This window comes from Barbus barbus (genome assembly GCF_936440315.1).
Source record: "Barbus barbus genome assembly, chromosome: 5".
In the NCBI taxonomy this organism is placed as follows: domain Eukaryota; kingdom Metazoa; phylum Chordata; class Actinopteri; order Cypriniformes; family Cyprinidae; genus Barbus; species Barbus barbus.
The window spans coordinates 10,819,163-10,842,500 of NC_136733.1; the positions used below are offsets into that span (position 1 = coordinate 10,819,163).

The following is a 23,338-nucleotide window of genomic DNA, read 5'->3' on the forward strand; positions in this document are numbered from 1 at the left end:
TAAAATTGCAAAAGAAATAAGGTAACACCAGTGACAAAAAAATAATAAAAATGGTACATGTGGTCTTTAAATAAATGCACAAAAAAGATACCCCCCCCCCCCCCCCCCCCGTAATTTGTGTATTCATAAAGTCAAAAGGTAATCTAATAATGTGGTTTAAGTTTAAGCTTTAAAAAAAATACATTTTAAGATATCTTGCCATACCAAAAGTGGACGTTTCTGTTGACCCATTTATTTATTTTCTGGACAGTCATCTTTGCAACAATATTTTATCACTTTTATAAGAAAATCTTTAATCATTTTATTTTTTCAATTAATATAGACTTTTTGGTAACTCGATCAGACTTGCTGGGTATCTTCAAGGAACAATGCCTTTTATGTAAAGCGAAATAACTGAATTTGTTAAATTTAAGTGTTTATGATGCATGTGTGCGCGTATGACGTAAAGATGTCACCTTTGTGACGATTCATCATCTATGGACTCTTTTGTCCAAACGTGAATTTCAGGGTAATAAAACGCGCATTATTACTCCTCCCACAACAATGCTTTAGTACGACACAAACCGGCAAGAAGCCAGAACAGGTTTTTCTCCATGTCCTGTTTAGCGTCGCGGTGTTCCTGATAACCCAGCAGAAAATACACCTCACACAGCCACACTGGATTGTCAAACGACGGACAATTGGAGCATAACACTCGATACGCAACTATTTTCTAATAATAAAAACCGCGAGCATATAAAGGATGAATTCAATACGACAGGTGCCTTCGCGGGTCAAAAGCAGAAGGACAGAAACGATTTTAGGAGCCGAGAGGGAGCATTTCGAAAAACAGCAGGTATGGTAACCTGAATGGTTCATCTGTTTTGCTGCTATGCTAATGGTTAGCGTTCCCATGTGTATACTGTGCTAGCATTGACTACATTTTACGACATAATAGGGTGTACACTCTTAGAATACGTTTTTGTGGACATTATTGCACTATTATTAACACAGCTTGCGTAGGCACTATAAGCTGCATTATTGCAGTAACTTAATTGCATATTTCCAGAAATGCTGATCTTAAAACGTAAAGGCATTGACGTAAAACAGAATTAATTTATTTAACGATTCTTACTTAAGTACTAAACTTATTGTCGAAACGAAACAATTGGTTTTCAAACAACTGGCAAGACCAGTTCATGTTGACATAACGTCATCAGGGAACTAGCTGAACCTGTCCATGCAAGATGAAGAAATCCAGTGTTCAGCGCGTAACGTGTTTCTGTCTGCAATGATTGTTGTTCATTTTAGACCATCTAGCATTTGATGGCATACATTTGTGATGCTCATATGCCCTGTAAAAGTGAACAATAAATGATGCGATGTAAAATATAGATCAAAGTAAAACGCAACAGACATTTGTCCTGGCCATTTCATTTATGTCATAGTTCTTTTAGAGATGTGGGTTATAATATATCAAAGTAAACCACCGTCATCTTTGTCTATTCTTTGCCAAATCAAATCAACCAAAACAACTTATGTTTACACAAACTCATCTTCCTATTCCAAAAAAAAAAAAAGGCAAAGTAATGTATTTATGTATTAGGCCTTAGAATCTCGAGCCAGTCAAGATAATTAGTTAAGAATCACTTAATAAGACCCAATTGAATAAACAACAACAACAAAAAAAGAATCATTATTTAATATATATGTATACACACACAACAGTTCTTTCTGGTCCTTGAATCTGATTGGCTGATAAGAGTGCGATATTAGAGTGATATCAGAACTTTCACAGTTTGTAATCATATCACTACCTTGTGGTACTTCTTTCAGCGAGTGCCATGGCGGACGCCCAAATCCAGTATCATTTTATAAATATTACTGTGTTTTAAAATAAAAGATCAAAAGGATTAACAATGCACATTTATTTTCACAGCCGCCTTTGATCATATTTACCAAGGGTACCAACAATTCTGACCACATGTGTATATGTATATATATTTCTTCATGCACCTGTTCTGTACATTCTAATGTGAAAATGTACTGATATTGCCATGTTGTTTGCACATATAGCTAATTGCTTAATAATAATTTAAAAATGCATAGGTTCTGCCTGAACTTCCCTCTGCCCTGTATCTTGCTCTCTCATTGGCTGTAGGTCATCGCCGATGTATGTTTCGGTCAGAACTCATTTCACACAGCAGGATTTTGAATCGCCGACAGGTCCAGATATTTAGCATGCCAAATATTTCACGGGCGTCGGCACATTCCACATTCTCTCAGATTGCGTCTTTGCGTCCCGAGAGAGCTGTTGAGGGCAGACAGCTTCGTATACTTTAGAATCGCTCCCGTGGATGTCAAACACCAATCGATCTGCACGGCGCCACTTCTAGTCGAACAAACCTAGTGCTGCAGGCTTATTGACTCATTGACGTTGACAAGATTAACCCCTTAGGTATCGAAGTTTGGTACCAAACGACAAGATGTCTTTCGATACTCGATGGTATCGAGGCAGTTTGGTCGGTGCCTAAAAAGTATCGAACTCGATACCCAGCCCTATTATAGGCTAGTTAAAATATGCAGTTTGTTAATAAAGATAACGTCTATTTCAACATTTGCATCAACGTTTTTGGACATGTGAGCTCCAGATAGTCAGCGGCCGTTCAGTGCTCATGAATCCGCCCGAGAGCGCCTCACCTCGGCTAGATCTTCTGGAATTTACCACTGGGTCTGATGTCTCTGTAGTGGTTACACATGAGATATAATTAGTTATGGGTAAATCTAATGGTTGTCTTTGGTCTCATTAATCTATTATTTGTTCCAGAGAAGATAGTTTAGGCAAAATCTCATGTTTATGTAAATTCAATGCTGAATATCAGAACGTTGCCTTTGTACTTTTGACTGAATTGCCTAGCAACTTTTATGATGGCTGTTGTTGTTGTTTATTGAATATTATTATTAAATAAATAATAGCATATAATAATAGTGTTTAGTATTGAGAAATGGTGCGTTCGTGATGCGATTTTAGTTACATTGTTCCACCGTTAGATAGCGACAAGAGACTGTTTTTATGAGTCAGCAGTAAAGACTTTTACATTGAAACGTTACAAATGCTATAAATGGAAGTTCTATTTAGTTTCAACAACAGCTTGATGCAGAAAACAAATGCACTGAGCAGCAGAATCATCCTTAACAGATGAAAGGATATAAACATCACAACAAAGATAATGCTTTCCTCAGCAGATATTCAAACTAATGTTCATTGTGAATATAAGACCGATCTAAATAATGAATGCTGTATCAGATGTAGGTAATCACACTCGCCCAATCCATCTCTCTCTCATAATACTCTACATAAAACAGCAAGCTTTTAATACAGTAATACAATAATCTTTCAATGAAGCAACTCAAAGTTTTCAAATTAGTAACGGAAACTTGGGCTCAGCTGTTAAACTGTCAACTTTAGATTTGTATCTGTGGCGAAAGACACTCCGTTGTTATTTTTTATGTATTTACACATTTGCTCATTCCGTCGAACTGTTGTATAAATACAATATCACACTCGTAGACGTGAGATATTGCTGTATATCGACATGTTGTGTTTATATCTCATGTGTACGAGTGTGAAATTTATATAGCATATTCAGAATGAATAGAATCTTCTGTTCAGGTCCTTAAATTAGGCAGTCAGGATTTTATATCAAACTTTTGAGGCCACAAATGTCAGTGACTTTGTCTGCTCTGTAACACTCCAGTGGCAACCTTGCTTGCTAAATGGTTAGGGTTTTTTGGTGGGTGGCTGGCCTTTTTGAGGTCTTTTGTACCTGACAGGTTCTTCCAGTTCTATTGTCTTTTTATTTATTTACTATTTTTACCTCCGTCATGTTCAGTGTGTTTATTTACTTACTTAATAGGTAAATACTAGTCTATAGTAAGTAATAGCAGTTTGTGATTTTGATTTTGTGAGTAATTTTGAACAGTTCCACCTAGGGATGTAACGGTATGAAAATTTCTCATCACGATTATAGTGACCAAAATTATCACGGTTATCAGTATTATCACGGTATTGTTAAAATGTGCTGGAGATGTTCAAAAAGTACCGATACATAAATCACTTCACCAAATTTTATACTTAAAAATCAACAAACAGCAAATAAAATGACTTTTTGTTTGCATAATCACTAAAACAATAACATTACCAATGAGGTCTCGATTTTAAATGACAACTTGACTGACACCAGTTTAATAGCATGTTCAAATAAATAATGTAAATGTTCAAATAAAGCTTTGAAAAAGTTTCATATAAAGGTAAACTGAATTGTTTAAATGTGTAGAATCCACATAAGCTTGTTTTTCATCAACCGGTTAAAATGTACAGCAGGTCATGCAAATTTGGTGCGTTTTTTGGCCAGACAGAAACTGCACACAGGCTGAATGTAAATAAGTGTCTGTAAATCCAGTCTCTGACAGCAGGTGGCGCTTTATACGGAAAAGCTGAATTACAGCTGATTCCCTTGAAGTCCGCGAACAAAGCAGTATTGTGTTTAAGAATACTTCCTTTAGGTCTTATATGGAGCTAAGATGAAAACAAAATGCCATCGAATCGTTTCTGAAGACAGTCAGATCCTTCAGAGGTACATTCATATAATTAATTCACTGATATATTAATTTGTATAATTCCCTCAGCACTCTTTTAAAACCTCCCAGCTTTTCCGCCGTTTTCTCTCAGAATGAAACTCTGCTGCCGTGCGCTCGTGACACTGTTACACTCTGCTTTATGCCGGACAGTATTTATTTATCGTGAGTTGTTCAAATCGTGGTAATCGAATACGGTTTTAATGATAATTAAAATATGAAACGGTAATACTAACCGTGGGGAATTTTATCATGATTTATCGTCAAACCGGTAATCGTTACATCCCTAGTTCCACCAAATAATGCTACAAATGAGCTGAATAATATATTTTTGCCCTAGAAGTAATAGTATATGTCTATAAGTAATTAAGTGAAATAAATGAATGAATGACTGAATTGATGTTTATTGAGGTAAGTCCATCAATTTTGTTTTGATATTTTAAATGGGTATTTCATGTTGGTCTCTGAAAAACAGCTATAATTTCCACTTTATTTATTAAGTTATTACAGGAGAGGGGTAGAATTTGTGTGTGACAAGGTATCGTACATTTGGTTAATTATAGGAAAAACACACACACACACACACACACACACACACACAAGATGTTGGAAGGCTGCAATTTTTCATTGAGTTATGCAGACCCGAAAACCTGGTTTAACAGGTACTTCTTCCCTTTACTGTGATTTGTACTCCACACATAAGTCTGTCTGTTTACGTCACAGCTCTGTGTGTTTTGTGTCAGTTTGCTGTAAGCTCTCACGTGAGCTGCCCTGCATTGACAAATGTTTCCAAGCAACATAGTGCCTTTTTGTTACCTCTCTGTTAAGCAGCTGTACAGAGGTTGTGAATATATGTAGGCCTCTCGTAGGGATGTCCTTGAACGTGTTACTGTACTCTCAGCGTAGTCTCAATAGAGAGGTAGGCTGCGTCAGGAGGGGCGTCGAGCATAAAACGTGCCAAATAAATATGCAGTTAATCCACTATGATGTCCCCTAATGGGAGCAGCAGAAAGTGAGTGAGAGATTGTATGGATATTCTTTTTTTCAGATGGATTAGATGCTGCACATGCAGAGTAAGTTACCTAGAGAAAACAGGGTGTATTGTACACTTCTGAGCTAATGCTAATACAGGGCCTGCATTTAGTTTTTAAAGATGTTAAAGCATGTTGGCAACCTACCCAAGCATGTTATCAACATGTTAAATCATCCCTGATAGCACACATACATTTCGGAGACGTCTATTTGATAATTTTTAGTGTTTGCTCATCTGAAATATGTCTATAGGACGTCTCCTTTTAGATGTCAAATAGATGTCTATTAGATGTCTTTAAGATGTTTATGATTTAGAATGTATGTAAAACTGTCATGTGAAAGACATTGTTTGTAGACAGCAGATGCTTTCCAGATCAAGAGAACTTTACCAGACACCGCAGATGTACGTGTGCTATCTGGGATGTTGCAGATGTACGTGTGCTATCTGGGATGTTAGCAAGGTGTTAAAATGTTATCAACATGGTAAACTGTTAACAATAACATCATGTCAAATCGTGTTAGCAATGTGTTAAAACACTATCAACATTTTTTTGTTGAGGTTATTCCCTGAGTAAAACTTTCAAACTGCAAGATTTGTTGAAGGTGCCATAGACTATATTGATACAATATTTAAAATTGTTCTCTGATATCTACATAGAAGGTATGTGGTTTAAGTAAGGGCAAAAATGATCCAGAAACGGTTTTACATGTACATTTGCAACCCTAGGATTTCTCCCTAGAATGAAACAGTCTGTTATTGACTTATTTGGAAGGGTCATGAATAATAACGTTGAGCTCTGCTCTGATTGGCTGTTTCACAGTGCAGCTCAATGTTGAGCTCTGCTCTGATTGGCTGTTTCACAGTGCAGCTCAATGTTGAGCTCTGCTCTGATTGGCTGTTTCAAAGTGCTGCTCATTTCAGTAGCTCACACAGCAGGAAGGAAACACAGGGAGGAAAATATCTATTTCAATTCTTTCTCTTGCAGTTATATCGTTGGGTAATTATACTGTAAATAAAATGCGGGCATCAGGGAGCCGCTATTAATCGCTTTCGAGATTCATGATCGCACGAACTCTGTTTATACTATGAAGCGGCAGTACTTACCACACATTTTACAAGATCAGATGCTTGTCAGTGGTGCTCAGGATCTGTAAATCATTCGCCATCATCCTCAGTCATCTCGCCTTACTCGGTTTATGTGGTAAGTGAAATCTTATGTACTGCAATGTAACAGGCTACCGCTAGCAAGGAGCTAACCATGTCCCTTTAGTGGCTCGTGTTATTTTAATAGAACGCGTTATTTATTTTCCGTGCCTTTCTGAATACAGACACCAACCCATCTCTGCACATCACATCCCCTGCACATTTATTTCCATGATCTGCCATTTTCGCTGTTGTCCTTGCTTGTTTCTTCACCATACCTGCAGAACTTGTGATGGTTCGGCTGGCGGCAGGCCTAGAACATGGGCGGGTATATGCGAATGTTGGGGGCGACTCTTATGTCACAGTTGGTGGTATGTTCTGATTCGCCTATTTTTCAGTGGTCTTTTTTTATTCACAAGATTAACATGAGGAGGAAATAATGGTGTTTGAGACTCACTGTATGTCATTTCCATGTACAGATCTCTTATTATTCAACTATGCCAAGGTAAATACAGTTTTCCATTCTATGGCACCTTTAAAGTTATTTTCAGCTTGTCTTTGTCAAGACAACATCAAATTTTGTGATAAAAATGTTATCTATCTAGCCTAGTTGTGTCATTAATATTGTAGCAAGAGGATAGTTACATACAAGCAGTGGTGAACAGTAACCACAGGAAGTATTTTTACTTCAGTACTGCACTTGAGTACAGATTTCAAGTGTCTGTACTTTCCTGGAGTACGTTAATTTTGAGAAACTTTTACTTTTATTTCACTACATTCCAAATCACATTATTGTACTTTTTACTCCACTACATTTCATAAAAACATGTTCCTCGTAATTTTGAACTGAAGAAATCATCACACGCTATGAGACGTGATAGCGGTGTCTGAATCGTGAACAAGCTGATTCTTTTCAATGAGCCTGTTAAATCAGTTCACAAATCGCACTGAACAATTCATTTCGCAAATTGGATTGAGCAGATTGCAGCTGTTCTCAAGTCAACAACAAAAAGACTGCAACAAATCATAAGATTGAGCAACAAATAATCCTTATTCATCATTTTGACTGAATGGACTGTACATTTTCGTTCATTTTATATTTTCAGAAATCAGGAATATAACCTTACGTATGGTATATTAATGACACGATACAAAAACAATAGAGCTCTTTTAAGCCCACTGCATTATTTTCCTCCTGATTATTTTCATGTTTCCCTTGCATTCTGCTGTAAGTAAATGAAAAAAGACAACATATACTGTGCATTTGTGGTCTGCTCTCCCGATTTAATTTACAATATAAACCATGAATATATCCCTGGAATGCACTAAGACTATTTAATTTTTCTCCCCAAATCCTCATGTCTCTTTCCAGGTTTGTTTTCACACGGATGCTGTAAAATGTCATTGTAACAATATAGACATTACTGTAATGATATTTAACACATGCGTAATATTGCTGTGGCTAGAAGAAGGATCTTTAGGAGTTACTCATGGTATGTTGAAAGTAATTTCAACATACCATGACTATGTATGTACAACATACATAGTCGCTTTGGATAAAAGCGTCTGCCAAATGACTAAATGTAAATGTAATTTGTTTATGCTTTTACACTTTTAAATTTGCTTTTAATGCTTGATGATTGAAGGGTGAGTAAAATAATGTTTACTCCCATAATTTGGGCAAAGCATCATGGGGCATAGGAAAAAGGAGGATACACTAATGTTATTTTCACATGTTTGCACAATTGAATTATCAGTAATTATCAGTAGTAATCAGTGTATGACATGATTTTTTAGCAGGAGGATAGAATATATAAAATTGCAAAATAAATAAATAGGCTATTCATCAATCAGTAATTTTGATTTTAGTACTTAAGTACATTAAACATTTATTACTTTTGTACTTTTACCCAAGTAAATTTGAAAAGGAGTACTTAATACTTTTACTGGTGTAATTTTATTAGGGTATCTGTACTTTTCTCAAGGACTTGATTTGTGCGTTTCATCCACCTCTGCATACAAGTGTTAAAACATAACAACAAATGGTAGCAATCACAGTAAAACATTAAAAGGCCCCAAGGACCATACATTACAGCACTTTTACCATAAATACACTGTAAAAAATGGAACGAACTCTCTACTTAAAAAAATATGGTAATAAAATTACACTTAATATTTTTTTAGTAGTTTTTAAGGCTTGATTTTTTTTTTTTTTTTTTTTTTTATTGGAATCTACCTGAATAAATCATGTAAAATCTCCTAAATTAATATATAACACAATGAATTTAATATAATTAGTGAAATATGCTCATTTATTTTAAGTTGATTCTCAAAAGTCTGTGATTTTGAGTGTGGCCTGTTTGTATTTGACTTATTTGATACATTTAAAATACTGTATACAGCCTAACAGCTCAAGTAGGAAAATACTTGAGAAATACTGGAAAGTACTGCTCTAGCAGAGGAGTAGTATCCATAATCATAAGCTCTACTCTTTTGCACAATGGTAACGATTGCACTGCACAATGGAAACTTCAACGTAACAGAAACTCTTTCAAATGTCAAACATAACTGAACGTTAAACATTAATAGATGTTCCCCTTCACTGAAAACACATAAAATAGCATTTAATTTCACATTTTACTCTCCATATTCAGTCAAATGCAGAGCATGTTGGGAACTAACAATCACCTCTAAAATAAAACTGCAAAGTTTAGCTAATTCTCTTAAAATAAATTTGTAGACTTCTTTCCCTTATTTTTTTTAGTTTAATCAGTTCCTCAATTCAAGCCTCAAAACTGCTTTAAAGAAATGGTCGCTCATGTGATTAAAAAAAAAAAAAAAAACACATCTCTTGGTTTTATTAGTAAAAAGTCCTCAATATTTTCTATACAACACTGAAACACAATTTCTTTACTGAAATATACACTATTTTTAATTATCACCTTAATTTTTTTAATGAAAATTACAAGACCCATGATTCATTTTTACAGTGTAAAGGCATTTCCACTCTGAGCGCGAAAAAGCTAAACAAATTTTGGACGCGATAACACACTGGAATAAAACAACAGCTTCCTATGGATGCTTCCACATAGACCGCAAACATTATTTTTCTTTTCGTCCAGTCTGACAAATCTTTTCAGTTTCACAAAGCAAAAACACGAGCTGTCCAATAAGATTTGAGCATTATATCACATGCCCAGAGCAGCTGCTGGTGAGAATGGTGGTGCTGTAACAAGTGTAAACAAACACCCGAAGAAGAGTCTCCCGGATAAGAGAGTGGATGCTGAGTTCTTGTTATCGTTGGTATTTGAGAACAGATTTATTCTCACATGTTCTTTATACAGAATAACATTCTAATAATTCTCCACTGAATCATGTGATCTGTAGAGCACAGTCCGTTTTCATGCGCGAATGTTGAGTCAGAGCTCCATAGATCTTCCATAAAAAAAAAAAAAAATGGAGTGAAACATTTTTCTACACATGAAATATGAACTCAAATAGACATGATTATGATTATATATTTTCTGTTTGTGTTTTGTATGCAGCTCATGGTATTTTTATAGCAATGGCCGTTTATGACAAATATTAGCAGTGTAGCGTTATTAAACATACAAAGAGTGCATGTGTCTGCTTATTATAGAATCAAAATTAACTATAGATCACAATCAGAAGTTATTGCAAGCACTCGATGATGGTTTAAAGTGGGTAAGCAAGTGCATTAATAAATGCATTGATACACATAAATACACACAAGTGTAGCTTGATGCTAATTGTACTTCTAATTTTATTGTAGGATGTAGCCTATTCTTGTAAGCATTACAGATAGTTTGTTTCTGGTGTAGAATCAAACTTGTTTTATTTTAATTTAGATGTTAAATCCACATACGGGATATCCTACATATCTGAGGAAAAATACAATGTTGGTCGGCGCCCCCTAGCGTGCAGGTGTGAATTAGCAGAAGGCGAACAGTCATTTCGCGCTCAGTGTGAAAGCACTGTTCGTCGGCGATTCGCCTCGCTTTTGCGCATCGAGCTCAGTGTGGAAAGGCCTTAAGAGGTGTTCCTAAACAACATGAAACAGATTGCAATATGATAACCAAGTCAGGGCTCCAGACAAAAAAATAGAGTAAGGAGCCATTGGCTCCTATAAAAGAAAAACTTAGGCGCCAAATTATTTTTTTAGGTGCCACAGAATAAAAGTGGTTTATTTTATTATTATCATTTTATTTTTCCCCCCTATTTTAACATTTCAATCATTTTGTCATGTGTTTATGTCTTATCTTTTCTAGGCTTTATCAGCATTTTAATCCATCTTGTAGATGATCAGGTCGACCGGGGGACTAAGGTTCACTTAAAGTGTGAATTAAATGTCTTTTACAACTTGAAATATATAGTCACAAAGAATTGTTCGTTACACAGAATCTGTACCAATATCATGGACCATAAGCATCACTTGGCAACTGAGTGCAGTGCATCCTATAAATGTTGTCACGTCTTTCACACATTCAGTCTGTTTTTCTTCATTAGTAAAATGCAATTTTATAGGAGGAGTTGAATCATGTACAACAGAATAAGTAAAAATATTAATATGCAACAGCGCATGAATATAGCAAAACGCTCCTCTTTATAGTTATTTTTCTAGCTGACTGATGAGTTTATGGACACTGAGTGGTTATTCTGAGGTAAATGTATTACAATGCAATGTTTACAAGCTTTATACACTTCCTCAGTTTGAAACACTGAAACACAGCTTTTACATAAAACATTTCAGTAAGTTGTACTATAGGCTTTCTTATTGCCTACCTTTTGATCATGTTCATTTCATACTATAGTAGTAAATCGAAATATATAATGGGTTCACTTGCTGCTTTAACTGAGGAGCTAAAGAGATCGCGCCTGAGCATTAAGTGCGATACTCTCCGCTCGCGCGATCCCGACGCATACACGGACCGTGTGGACGCGGGGTACTGGTGTTTATATTACCCAAAGTGTGCGCTTGTGGTCCGCATTAAAGAGCACCCAAACCGCATCATTTGAATTTCGTAGCATTTTAAAGCTGATGCTTTGTTTATTAAAAAGTAAGACAGCACAAAGCTTTTTGCGATTACTGGATGGCAAGTGCGCTTCAAATAACAGGAAGTCCATGCATTAACAGAACACAGCATATAGACTAAGATCTCGATAAGAAGATCGACCGGACAAGTGTAAATGCATCTGGTTGTTGAAACCACATATGGTAATTTTACTCCTCCCATAATATTAAAATAATAGACGTGTGAGAGCGTTTTATAGGCTATATGGCATGTTATAGTCAGATATGACAGCGCAATGCAACAAGCATCACCGCGGATGAGTAGCGGAGTATTTCTTCAGCAAGCGACGCGCAAACTGAATGAACCTGAAAGTAAGTCGCAGACGCTCAACACACAATCTTCTTCATTAAAAGTAGCGAGACTAGCCTATCTTTCCAGTGCTGATGCCGCGCGCTCTCTTGATATTGAAATTAGCTGATAATTAATAAAATTATCCATTGCTTTCATTGACGTGAACTCCGTTATATTTGCATATGAAGCGGGAATTGAAGAACGGATTTATATCCGTTTTGCGAAGACACATTTATGTGGCCAAGTGTAAATGGGGAAACGTTTTAACAAATCATATAGATATCCGATCAGAGAAAATGCATGAAGTGAAATGCATAAACAGGCCCTTTCAGGTCTCTCTCACTGCGTTCAGCAGACTGTGTGCGGCAGAGACGAGGACTGTTTGAAACTCTTTTCAGTAAAACTTTGATGCGCATCGTCTTATGTAAGTTTAATACGTGAACATAACAAAAGATGTGAGCGCAAAACAATCGGGAAAAAAGTCCTTTCATGCAAATTATATATAGTCGGCAGTGGCGACCTCAGCAAAAACTTCACTCGCAAATTAATATTTTTGGTCGCAAATGCGACCATTTTAGTCGCAGTTTGGAGCCCTGCAAGTACATAAGTCTAACTGTTGGTTTATACTGTCGGTTTATAATTACCAAACAACATTAAAATGGATTGCAATCAGGTGTGCGTATTTCGACTATTTTGTAATGGTTTTGAAATATGGCTAAACAAACCATTTGAAAATGAAATGTAGGGAAAACTCTATGGAAGTCTTCTGTGAGTATGCAGTGGTCTTGGCAGTTCTTTTCTTTGTCTTTTTTTTCCATAAAGTAGGTTAAAGTATGCCATTCCTTTTACTGAGAACAGTACTGAGACAAATTCAGTACTGGCTCAGGTTTCCTTCAGTGTTGGGTGACTGGTGCCTGTTGTTACTATCTGTTTAGTGACCCAAAAAGACAGTAGGCAAAATGAGAAGCTTGTGAAACATTTTAGTGGTGTTTGCAAAGCACAACATCACTATTATTCTCACATTCTTATGGAAAACAGTCTTTAAATATCACTCTATAAACTGTACCTACGGCCTATCAACTATTTAGAATACACTAGCAACTGAAGTTAGCCTAAACTTTTATACAGAGAACTCAAAACATGTTATGGCCAGGGTTGTATGGAACAAGGTTGTTCCATAACAGCTGTTGCTTAAAGTCCCTATTATCACGTGACCTAGCAGTGTCAATTACGGCACTTTTCTGCCATTCACATATCCTCTCATGTGGCTGCCGCGATTGTCTGTAGCACACACAGCACGTGGGTAAATATGCGGGAAAAAGCCATGCTCAGAATCGATTCTGAACGTTTTTTTTTTTTTTTTTTGGGTGTGGGTCGCTTCAGATTCTAGAAAGTATTTGATTGGACAGAAGGTTTGCTGAAGTGCAGGGTGATGTCATCAAAATTGTTGATCCATATTGGCAAAAGTAAGAGACTGCAAGTTTTGAATGCTTACATCTTGTAAATGCTAATTTTGTCATTGTTTTTGATTACACTAGCTTACAGACAACATTAAGGCTAACATATTCCTACTAAAAGCCAAAAAACTTCAATTTGGATTTCACTGGGACTTTAATACATTGATATACTACAGGTCCTTCTCAAAAAATTAGCATATTGTGATAAAGTTCATTATTTTCTGTAATGTACTGATAAACATTAGACTTTCATATATTTTAGATTCATTACAACACAACTGAAGTAGTTCAAGCCTTTTATTGTTTTAATATTGATGATTTTGGCATACAGCTCATGAAAACCCAAAATTCCTATCTCAAAAAATTAGCATATCATGAAAAGGTTCTCTAAACGAGCTATTAACCTAATCATCTGAATCAACTAATTAACTCTAAACACCTGCAAAAGATTCCTGAGGCTTTTAAAAACTCCCAGCCTGGTTCATTACTCAAAACCGCAATCATGGGTAAGACTGCCGACCTGACTGCTGTCCAGAAGGCCATCATTGACACCCTCAAGCAAGAGTTTTTTTCTGAATGAATAGGCTGTTCCCAGAGTGCTGTATCAAGGCACCTCAGTGGGAAGTCTGTGGGAAGGAAAAAGTGTGGCAGAAAACGTAGCACAACGAGAAGAGGTGACCGGACCCTGAGGAAGATTGTGGAGAAGGACCGATTCCAGACCTTGGGAAGCAGTGGACTGAGTCTGGAGTAGAAACATCCAGAGGCACCGTGTACAGGCGTGTGCAGGAAATGGGCTACAGGTGCCGCATTCCCCAGGTCAAGCCACTTTTGAACCAGAAACAGCGGCAGAAGCGCCTGACCTGGGCTACAGAGAAGCAGCACTGGACTGTTGCTCAGTGGTCCAAAGTACTTTTTTCGGATGAAAGCAAATTTTGCATGTCATTCGGAAATCAAGGTGCCAGAGTCTGGAGGAAGACTGGGGAGAGGGAAATGCCAAAATGCCTGAAGACCAGTGTCAAGTACCCACAGTCAGTGATGCTGGTGTTGGTCCACTGTGTTTTATCAAGGGCAGGGTCAATGCAGCTAGCTATCAGGAGATTTTGGAGCACTTCATGCTTCCATCTGCTGAAAAGCTTTATGGAGATGAAGATTTCATTTTTCAGCACGACCTGGCACCTGCTCACAGTGCCAAAACCACTGGTAAATGGTTTACTGACCATGGTATTACTGTGCTCAATTGGCCTGCCAACTCTCCTGACCTGAACCCCATAGAGAATCTGTGGGATATTGTGAAGAGAAAGTTGAGAGACGCAAGACCCAACACTCTGGATGAGCTTAAGGCCGCTATCGAAGCATCATGGGCCTCCATAACACCTCAGCAGTGCCACAGGCTGATTGCCTCCATGCCACGCCGCATTGAAGCAGTCATTTCTGCAAAAGGATTCCCGACCAAGTATTGAGTGCATAACTGAACATAATTATTTGAAGGTTGACTTTTTTTGTATTAAAAACACTTTTCTTTTATTGGTCGGATGAAATATGCAAATTTTTTGAGATAGGAATTTTGGGTTTTCATGAGCTGTATGCCAAAATCATCAATATTAAAACAATAAAAGGCTTGAACTACTTCAGTTGTGTTGTAATGAATCTAAAATATATGAAAGTCTAATGTTTATCAGTACATTACAGAAAATAATGAACTTTATCACAATATGCTAATTTTTTGAGAAGGACCTGTATATACAAATAATGTGTTCTTCATTCATTGTCACTGTAATTAACCAAATTATTATTTTTAATTAGCTCATATGTAAAGAGTTATATAATTAACCATAAATAGTAACTTCAGACTAGGTCATGAAAAATAGGAACATGTAATTAAGTGCTTTAAACAAGAGACTGACCGATAATCAATTTTACCAATATTTTTCCAGATATTTAAGCTTTTTGCCATTTATCGGATATCGCTTGCTTGATGTTTAATAATCATTTGAAACGGGTAGCTCCAGTAGTAAGATTAAAGGATTTATCTTGAACTCTGTCACGGCAATTATGTATAAACCATAGTTAAACAATTTAATCAATTTACAATGAATTGGTACCTGTGTTGTATTACGCCGTGGAAGCGCTTTTAAAGTGAATGGATAAGTCAGCTGCGGCGGCCATCTTTTGGCGAGACGAGGGAATTCATTCGGGGCGCGACACTCACAGTGCATTATGGGTTATCTATAGCCGTTGAGTGTATATCGGTTGTACACTGTATTAGGGTAAGCGTACCTATTAAGCTCACCAAAATCTACATTGAGTAATTTTTACTGCACAAGATATTGGTTTCAGTACAAGAAGTTATGTTAAAATAAAATATTAATCTCTCACACGAGTATGTTTTTTATTTTAAAGAAGGTAAGTGTAAGCCTTATGTTTTAAAAATCTGTTCACATTTTAAAAGTCATGTAGTGTGTTCCAGCCATTAGTTGCTTTTGTCCTGGACAGATATGACAGGTTTCTGTTGGCTCCTTCTTTGAATGGAAGACATGCCTCTTTCATCTTTGGGCATAAACTATATTTATGTCTCGATTTTGTAATCTTAAAGCTGTTAAAATAAGTTATTAATAATTTTTTTTTAAGATCAACTTAAAGTGATGACCGTCAGTTAATATTTAAAGTCTGTCTATGAAGTATTTACATAGAGCACATTGAGCTTAACATTTTACATTTACATTTACATTTAGTCATTTGGCAGACGCTTTTATCCAAAGCGACTTACAATTGGGGAATACAAAAAGCGATTCATCTTGAAGAGGCAGTCAGACAGAGGAAGTGCTCGTAACACCAAGTCTCAGTCATTGTTCAAATAAGTACAAACTAGTAGGTGGAGAGAAAGATAGAGGGAAAGTTTTTTTTTTTATTTTTTTTTTTTATAAAGTTTAGGATGAAGTCAAGTACTGCCGAAAGAGATGAGTTTTCAGTTGTTGCTTGAAGGTTGCCAGAGATCCGGCGTTCCGGATAGGGGTGGGAAGATTATTCCACCAGCCAGGAATGGTGAACGAGAATGTTCTGGAGAGTGATTTTGAGCCTCTCTGTGATGGTACCACAAGGCGTCGCTCACTAGCAGATCTCAAACTTCTGGAGGGGATGTAGGTTCGTAATAGTGAGTGGAAGTAGGAGGGTGCAGAGCCTGTGGTAGATCTGTACGCAAGCATCAGTGACTTGAACTGGATGCGAGCTGCCACTGGCAGCCAGTGCAAGGAGATGAAGAGAGGTGTAACATGCGCTCTTTTGGGCTCGTTGAAGATCAGTCGTGCCGCTGCATTCTGAATCATTTGTAGAGGTTTGATTGCGTTTGATGGCAGACCAGCCAGAAGAGCATTGCAGTAGTCCAGTCTAGAAACAACCAGGGCCTGGACAAGAAGTTGCGCAGCATGCTCTGTCAGAAAGGGCCTGATCTTTCTGATGTTGTGTAGTGCAAACCTGCAGGAACGAGCAGTCTTTGCAATGTGCTCTTTGAAGGTCAGCTGGTCATCAAAGATTACACCAAGATTTCTGACCGAAGTTCATGGGGTAATCATTGATGAGCCGAACTGAATCGTGAAGTCATGCCGTAGAGTCGGAGTGGCAGGGAAGACCAGAAGTTCCGTCTTTGCCAGGTTGAGCTGTAGGTGATGTTCTTTCATCCATGCCGAGATGTCCGCCAGGCAGCCTGAGATCCGTGCAGCTACCGTTGGGTCATCTGGTTGAAAAGAGAGATAGAGCTGCGTGTCATCGGCATAGCAGTGATAGGAGAAGCCATGTGCATGTATGATGGGACCCAGCGATGTAGTGTACGTGGAGAAGAGGAGGGGTCCAAGAACCGATCCCTGAGGAACTCCAGTGATCAGTTGATGTGGTTTGGATACCTCCCCTCCCCAGGTCACCCTGAAGGATCTACCGGTGAGATAGGATTCAAACCAGCGAAGTGGAATTCCAGTGATGCCCACTGAAGAGAGTGTAGACAGGAGAATCTGATGATTGACAGTGTCAAAAGCAGCAGAGAGATCCAGCAGAATGAGGACTGACGATTTGGAATCAGCCTTTGCAGTTCGCAGGGCTTCAGTGACTGAGAGTAGCGCAGTCTCTGTTGAATGGCCACTCCTGAAACCTGACTGTTTAGCATCCAGCTTGTTGTACTGTGAAAGAAACCGTGAGAGCTGGTTGAAGACAGCTCGTTCGAGTGTTTTCCCTATGAATGGAAGGAGAGAGACAGGTCTGTAGTTATCTAAAAGAGAAGCATTTAATGTAGGTTTTTTGATCAGTGGGGTTACCCGAGCCTGCTTGAATGCTGTGGGGAAGATGCCTGTGAGGAGAGATGTGTTGATAATGTGTGTGAGTGCCGGTAAGAGTGTGGGAGAGATTGTTTGGAGAAGATGTGAGGGGATCGGGTCGAGAGGACATGTTGTAGGATGGCTGGAGAGGAGAAGTTTGGATACTTCTGCCTCGGTGAGAGGACAGAAGGAGAAGATGGGAGCTGGAGCGGTGGATGTGGTTGATCGGAGGTCCTGCGGAGTTGAGAACTGGTTGCTGATTGCCTCTTTTTTCACAGACAAAACTAGAACAAAGTCATCAGCGGTTATCAAAGTGGTGGGAGGTGGAGGAGGGGGACAGAGGAGAGAATTAAATGTTCTGAAGAGATTACGCATGTCTGGAGCGCTGGTGATCTTGTTGTGGAAATGTGAGGATTTGGCAGTGTGGACTTCAGTAGAGAAAGATGAAAGCAAAGACTGATACCTACTCGGGTCCGACGGATTGTTTGATTTGCGCCATTTTCTCTCTGCCGCTCTGAGTTTGGTCCGATTCTCACGAAGAACATCGGATAACCAGGGGTTAGAAGGAGCAGCCCGTGCTGGCCTAGAGGAGAGAGGACAGATGTCGTCTAGACAAGAGGTTAAGGTAGAGCATAAAGTGTCAGTGGTTGCATTTACATCCAGAGAAGAGAAATGGGTAGGCGAGGGAAGAGAGGAGGATACTACAGAGGAAAGAAGGGAGGGGGAAAGGGAGCGTAGGTTGCGTCTGAAAGTAACCGGTAAGGGAGATGGTGGCACCTGAGTTGCAAAATGTAACGTAAATGTAATGAAGAAATGGTCAGATATATGGAGTGGTTGTACCAGAATGTTATCTGTAGAACAATTGCGTGTATAAATTAAGTCGAGTTGGTTACCAGATTTGTGCGTGCTAGTAGTGGTGAGGCGTTTGAGATCAAATGAAGCTAGGAGTGACTGGAAGTCTGTAGCATAAGGCCTGTCTAGGTGAATGTTGAAATCGCCAAAGACTAAGAGTGGAGTGCCATCCTCCATGAAAGACGACAGCAGTCCGTCCAGCTCGTCTAGGAAGGTTGGTGGTATTTGGCCCGGCGGACGATAGATTACCACAATCTGGAGTCTTATAGGAGCTGTCACAGTAACAGCATGCGATTCAAATGAGTTGAGATTGCCTAGGGGAGAGTGGGTAGAGTATTTCCAATTGTTAGAAATGAGCAAGCCAGTGCCCCCACCCCGGCCAACTTGCCTAGGGGTGTGAGAGAAAGAGAAATTGTGAGAGAGAGCAGCTGGGGATTGTTGCTGCTTAACGGAAGCAGCAACAATTTTTTATAAATTTCATGTAATGTTTATTAAAATGACAAGATTTTGTTAAATAATCTAGGCCATTTATTAAGTTATCACATATTTTAATATGAACAACTATTATTAACAATATATATGAAATTATAGTTTTTCTTATCAATATCACACTGAAGCTGTGTGATTTTCATAGTAGTGCACCCTTTAAGCTCACCTTAAAATAATATGAAATCTTTAAAAATTACAGCACAGTAAAACCACAGACCAGCAATAAACTGCCAATTTATAATATTATGGATTTAAAAGTACAAGCACAGTAATGCCTGTGAAGTAATATATTATACACAATCTTATACAGCTAGTCAGCTAGCTGTATTCTGTAGCATCTGTGCTATGTTGCTAAAACTATCTTTTGGATCTAACTGTAATTATTTCCCACATCCAAGTTCCAGGTTATAATATGCAAAAGTCTCTTAATTTTACAGTAAGTAGTGAAACTTACCCAAAATAAAGGCTTAAACGCTAAAAAAAAATGCACATTTAAAGGGCTCCATTTAAAGTTTTAGACCGCTTTCCAAATGGCTGCCAGACAGTGTGAACATATGGAGACCCATATCTCAGTGTGCAATGATCTGATTGACTTGAAATTACAGGAGGTATATAGTAACAAACATATCAATTGGTTAAAATATCAAGTAGGAAAATAAATTATTTTTTTCTTTTTATAATCTGAGCTCAGAAATGAAAGTGTGCTTAATGGGTACGTGAGCTTAATAGGTACATTTACCCTAGGTACATTTTTACTGAACCTGTTGTCTTCATTATTTTGGTTTTCGACTTAATTCAAACTTTACATTTGCTTTCAGTGTTTAGGCTAATAAATTATTTCTGGGCATCTCTACTTACCACTCACGCAGTGTCTCAACTGTTAGGGAACCTTGTTATCATATCATTCATAATTATTAGCTGTTTTTAATAAATATAACTAAACCAGGATAATTTCACATAATCACTGCTTTTTATTAAGTTTTAGTTTACAGTTTTAATAGTCATGAAGAAAGATTTCTTTATTAAATGTCATACCTACTCAGTAGTGTGCAGTATGTGATTCAGATGGAGAAAAAACCCCTGCAGGAAGTGGCCCTCAAGGGGCCCTCACTAGACCTCCCCCATAGGGCTTGTTATAAAAGTTAGCCAATAGGAAGATCCTCTGTCTAAGATTGTGTGCCAGTGTTTGGCATCTAACCAACCTAATTCCTCAGGCTGACATGTTTTGTTCTGCACAATCTACTCTTTGTGCTGTGTATTGCATTCATTTAGTTCTTGCAGTTTTGGTGGCAAACTACACAGTCGCACTAGAACATTGATTCGCTCGGAGACCAACATTAAAAGAAATCCACTTTAAATTCTGTGCCTTTTTGTTTTGTGATTTTGTAAAATATTTCTCAACTTAACAATCAGTTGTCAGTTTTATTTCTGGCCAAGCTGCTCTAAAAAAAATAAAAAAGATTTTCACCACAGATTAGCTGGACGTGTTAAGTACAGAAGGTTCAAGGAGACTTGAAAAAGGTGTCAGTGCAGCATAAACGGGTAGTGACACAAATGAGTAAACTAAAACCAATATTTAACACAAAAACTACAATAACAAAATCATGATGTCCGTAATCCGTAATGTCAGTCGAATGTGTATGCTTTACAAGCAAATGTATGAATGGCCAAGTTTAAAAGAAACCAAACTGAAGCATGGAGATGGAAAACTGATAAAGCAGCAGCCCAGAGTAGTAAAAACAGTGGTTAAACCTGCCACCGCAACAAGGCCCAGGTGCACATAAACCACGCCCCACTCACATCAACCCACCCTCAAAGAAAACACACACACACACAAAAGCAGATTTAATTGGACCTGTTGTAGTCTACACAATGTAGTTGTTTCATTTAATCTTCATAAAGATTTATGATTATTAATTATTTGATCCCCTGCTGATTTTGTACGTTTTCCCACTGACAAAGAAATGATCAGTCTATAATTTTAATGGCAGGTTTATTTTAACAGCGAGAGACACAATAAAAACAAAAATACTGAAAAACGCATTTCAAATAAAGTTATAAATTGATTTGCATTTTAATGAGTCAAATAAGTATTTGACCCCTTCGCAAAGCATGACTTAGTACTTGGTGGCAAATCACTTGTTGGCAATCACAGAGGTCAGACGTTTCTTGTAGTTGGCCACCAGGTTTGCACACATCTCAGGAGGGATTTGCCCCACTCTTCTTTGCAGATCCTCTCCAAGTCATTAAAGTTTCGAGGCTGACATTTGGCAGCTCGAACCTTCAGCTCCCTCCACAGATTTTCTATGGGATTAAGGTCTGGAGACTGGCTAGGCCACTCCAGGACCTTAATGTGCTTCTTCTTGAGCCACTCCTTTGTTGCCTTGGCCCTGTGTTTTGGGTCATTGTCATGCTGGAATACCCATCCACGACCCATTTTCAATGCCCTGGCTAGCTTCAATGCCCTGGCCCTGATGGTGCATGACCCCGTCCATCGTCCCTTTGATGTGGTGCAGTTGTCCTGTTCCCTTAGCAGAAAAACACCCCCAAAGCATAATGTTTCCACCTCCATGTTTGACTATGGGGATGGTGTTCTTGGGGTCATAGGCAGCATTCCTCCTCCTCCAAACACGGCGAGTTGAGTTGATGCCAAGGAGCTCGATTTTGGCCTCATCTGACCACAACACTTTCACCCAGTTCTCCTCTGAATCATTGGCAAACTTCAGACGGGCCTGTACTTGTGCTTTCTTGAGTAGGGGAACCTTGCGGGCGCTGCAGGATTTCAGTCCTTCACAACGTATTGTTACCAATTGTTTTCTTTGTGAGTATGGTCCCAGCTGCCTTGAGATCATTGACAAGATCCTCCCGTGTAGGTCTGGGCTGATTCCTCATGTTCTCATGATCATTGAAACTCCACAAAGTGAGATCTTGCATGGAGCTCCAGTCCGAGGGAGATTGACAGTTATTTTGTGTTTCTTCCATTTGTGAATAATTGCACCAACTGTTGTCACCTTCTCATCAAACTGCTTGGTGATGGTCTTGTAGCCCATTCCAGCCTTGTGTAGGTCTACAATCTTGTCCCTTACAGGGCTTGACGCTTACCTATTCCCCAAGGAGCACATGTGCTCCTAAGTCAAAAAATTTAGGAGCGCATTAAAAACATTTAGGGGCGCAATGCAAATTTTTCTAATTAGGTGTTTTAGCTTAATAAGGGGATACAAAGAGACATTTACAAGCACCATTATTTAATTTATCAGAATACAGAAAGTACACAAGGTTTTTAAATAATTTTACTTCAGACACTATTTAATAGGCTAATTATGTAATTAGTTATAATCCTATTAAACTGTGTGGGTATAAAATTTTCACAATAATCATTGAAGCTTTTGTCACGGTATATGTTTTTGTTTTTAAATCACTATATATAATTTCTAAGTGAAAAAAAGTGTTGTCGTCCTAACAGGTTAAATAACTTTATTAAAGATAATTTACTAAAAGACTTTTATAAAAAATACATAAAAATATAAAGTAAACAAGTGTTTCAAGATTAGAGTGCAAAAGATTGTTCAAATGAACGAAAGAACAATAGGTAGGTCCCATTTGTTAACATTAGTTAAAGCAGGTTAACATTAACTAAAAATGTGCAATAGCTAATTGTTGCAGTAGTTAATATTCTTTGTTAATGTTGATTTAATAAAAAATACAACTATGTTAGTTAATGTTAGCTCCATTGAATTATATTAAGACAACTTTTGATTTTATAATGTATTATTAAAAGTTGAAATTAAGATAGCATTATTAATAAATGCAGTCATTGTTTTTTTCATGTTAACTAATGGAACTTGTGTTACTGAACAATAATAACGAATCAGTCGTTGATGTATAGATAGGCCCACTGTTCTCTATTATAGATCAGTGGATGGGCCATGTTTAGGCTAGAAAAAATGTTTGAAAATAAATAGCTCATTAAGTCTTTAAGTAAGAATTATTTGAGGCTATTGTGAAGATTAAAGCGAATATAAATATCTAAATGACTGAGTGTGAAACATTATTTACACAGTT

The 23,338-nt window shown here is 37.8% G+C and overlaps 1 protein-coding gene across 1 annotated transcript in view; it reads left to right on the forward strand.

Annotated features, from left to right (window-relative positions):
- The first annotated feature begins 505 nt into the window (after positions 1–505).
- Positions 506–23,338, forward strand: part of LOC306869598 (huntingtin-interacting protein 1-related protein-like) — a 111,258-nt gene continuing 88,425 nt past the window's right edge. The window contains exon 1 of the mRNA XM_079416390.1: positions 506–835. Within this exon, the coding sequence (XP_079272516.1) occupies positions 743–835 (93 nt within the window). The 5' untranslated portion in view covers positions 506–742. The remainder of the gene's footprint in view (positions 836–23,338) is intronic.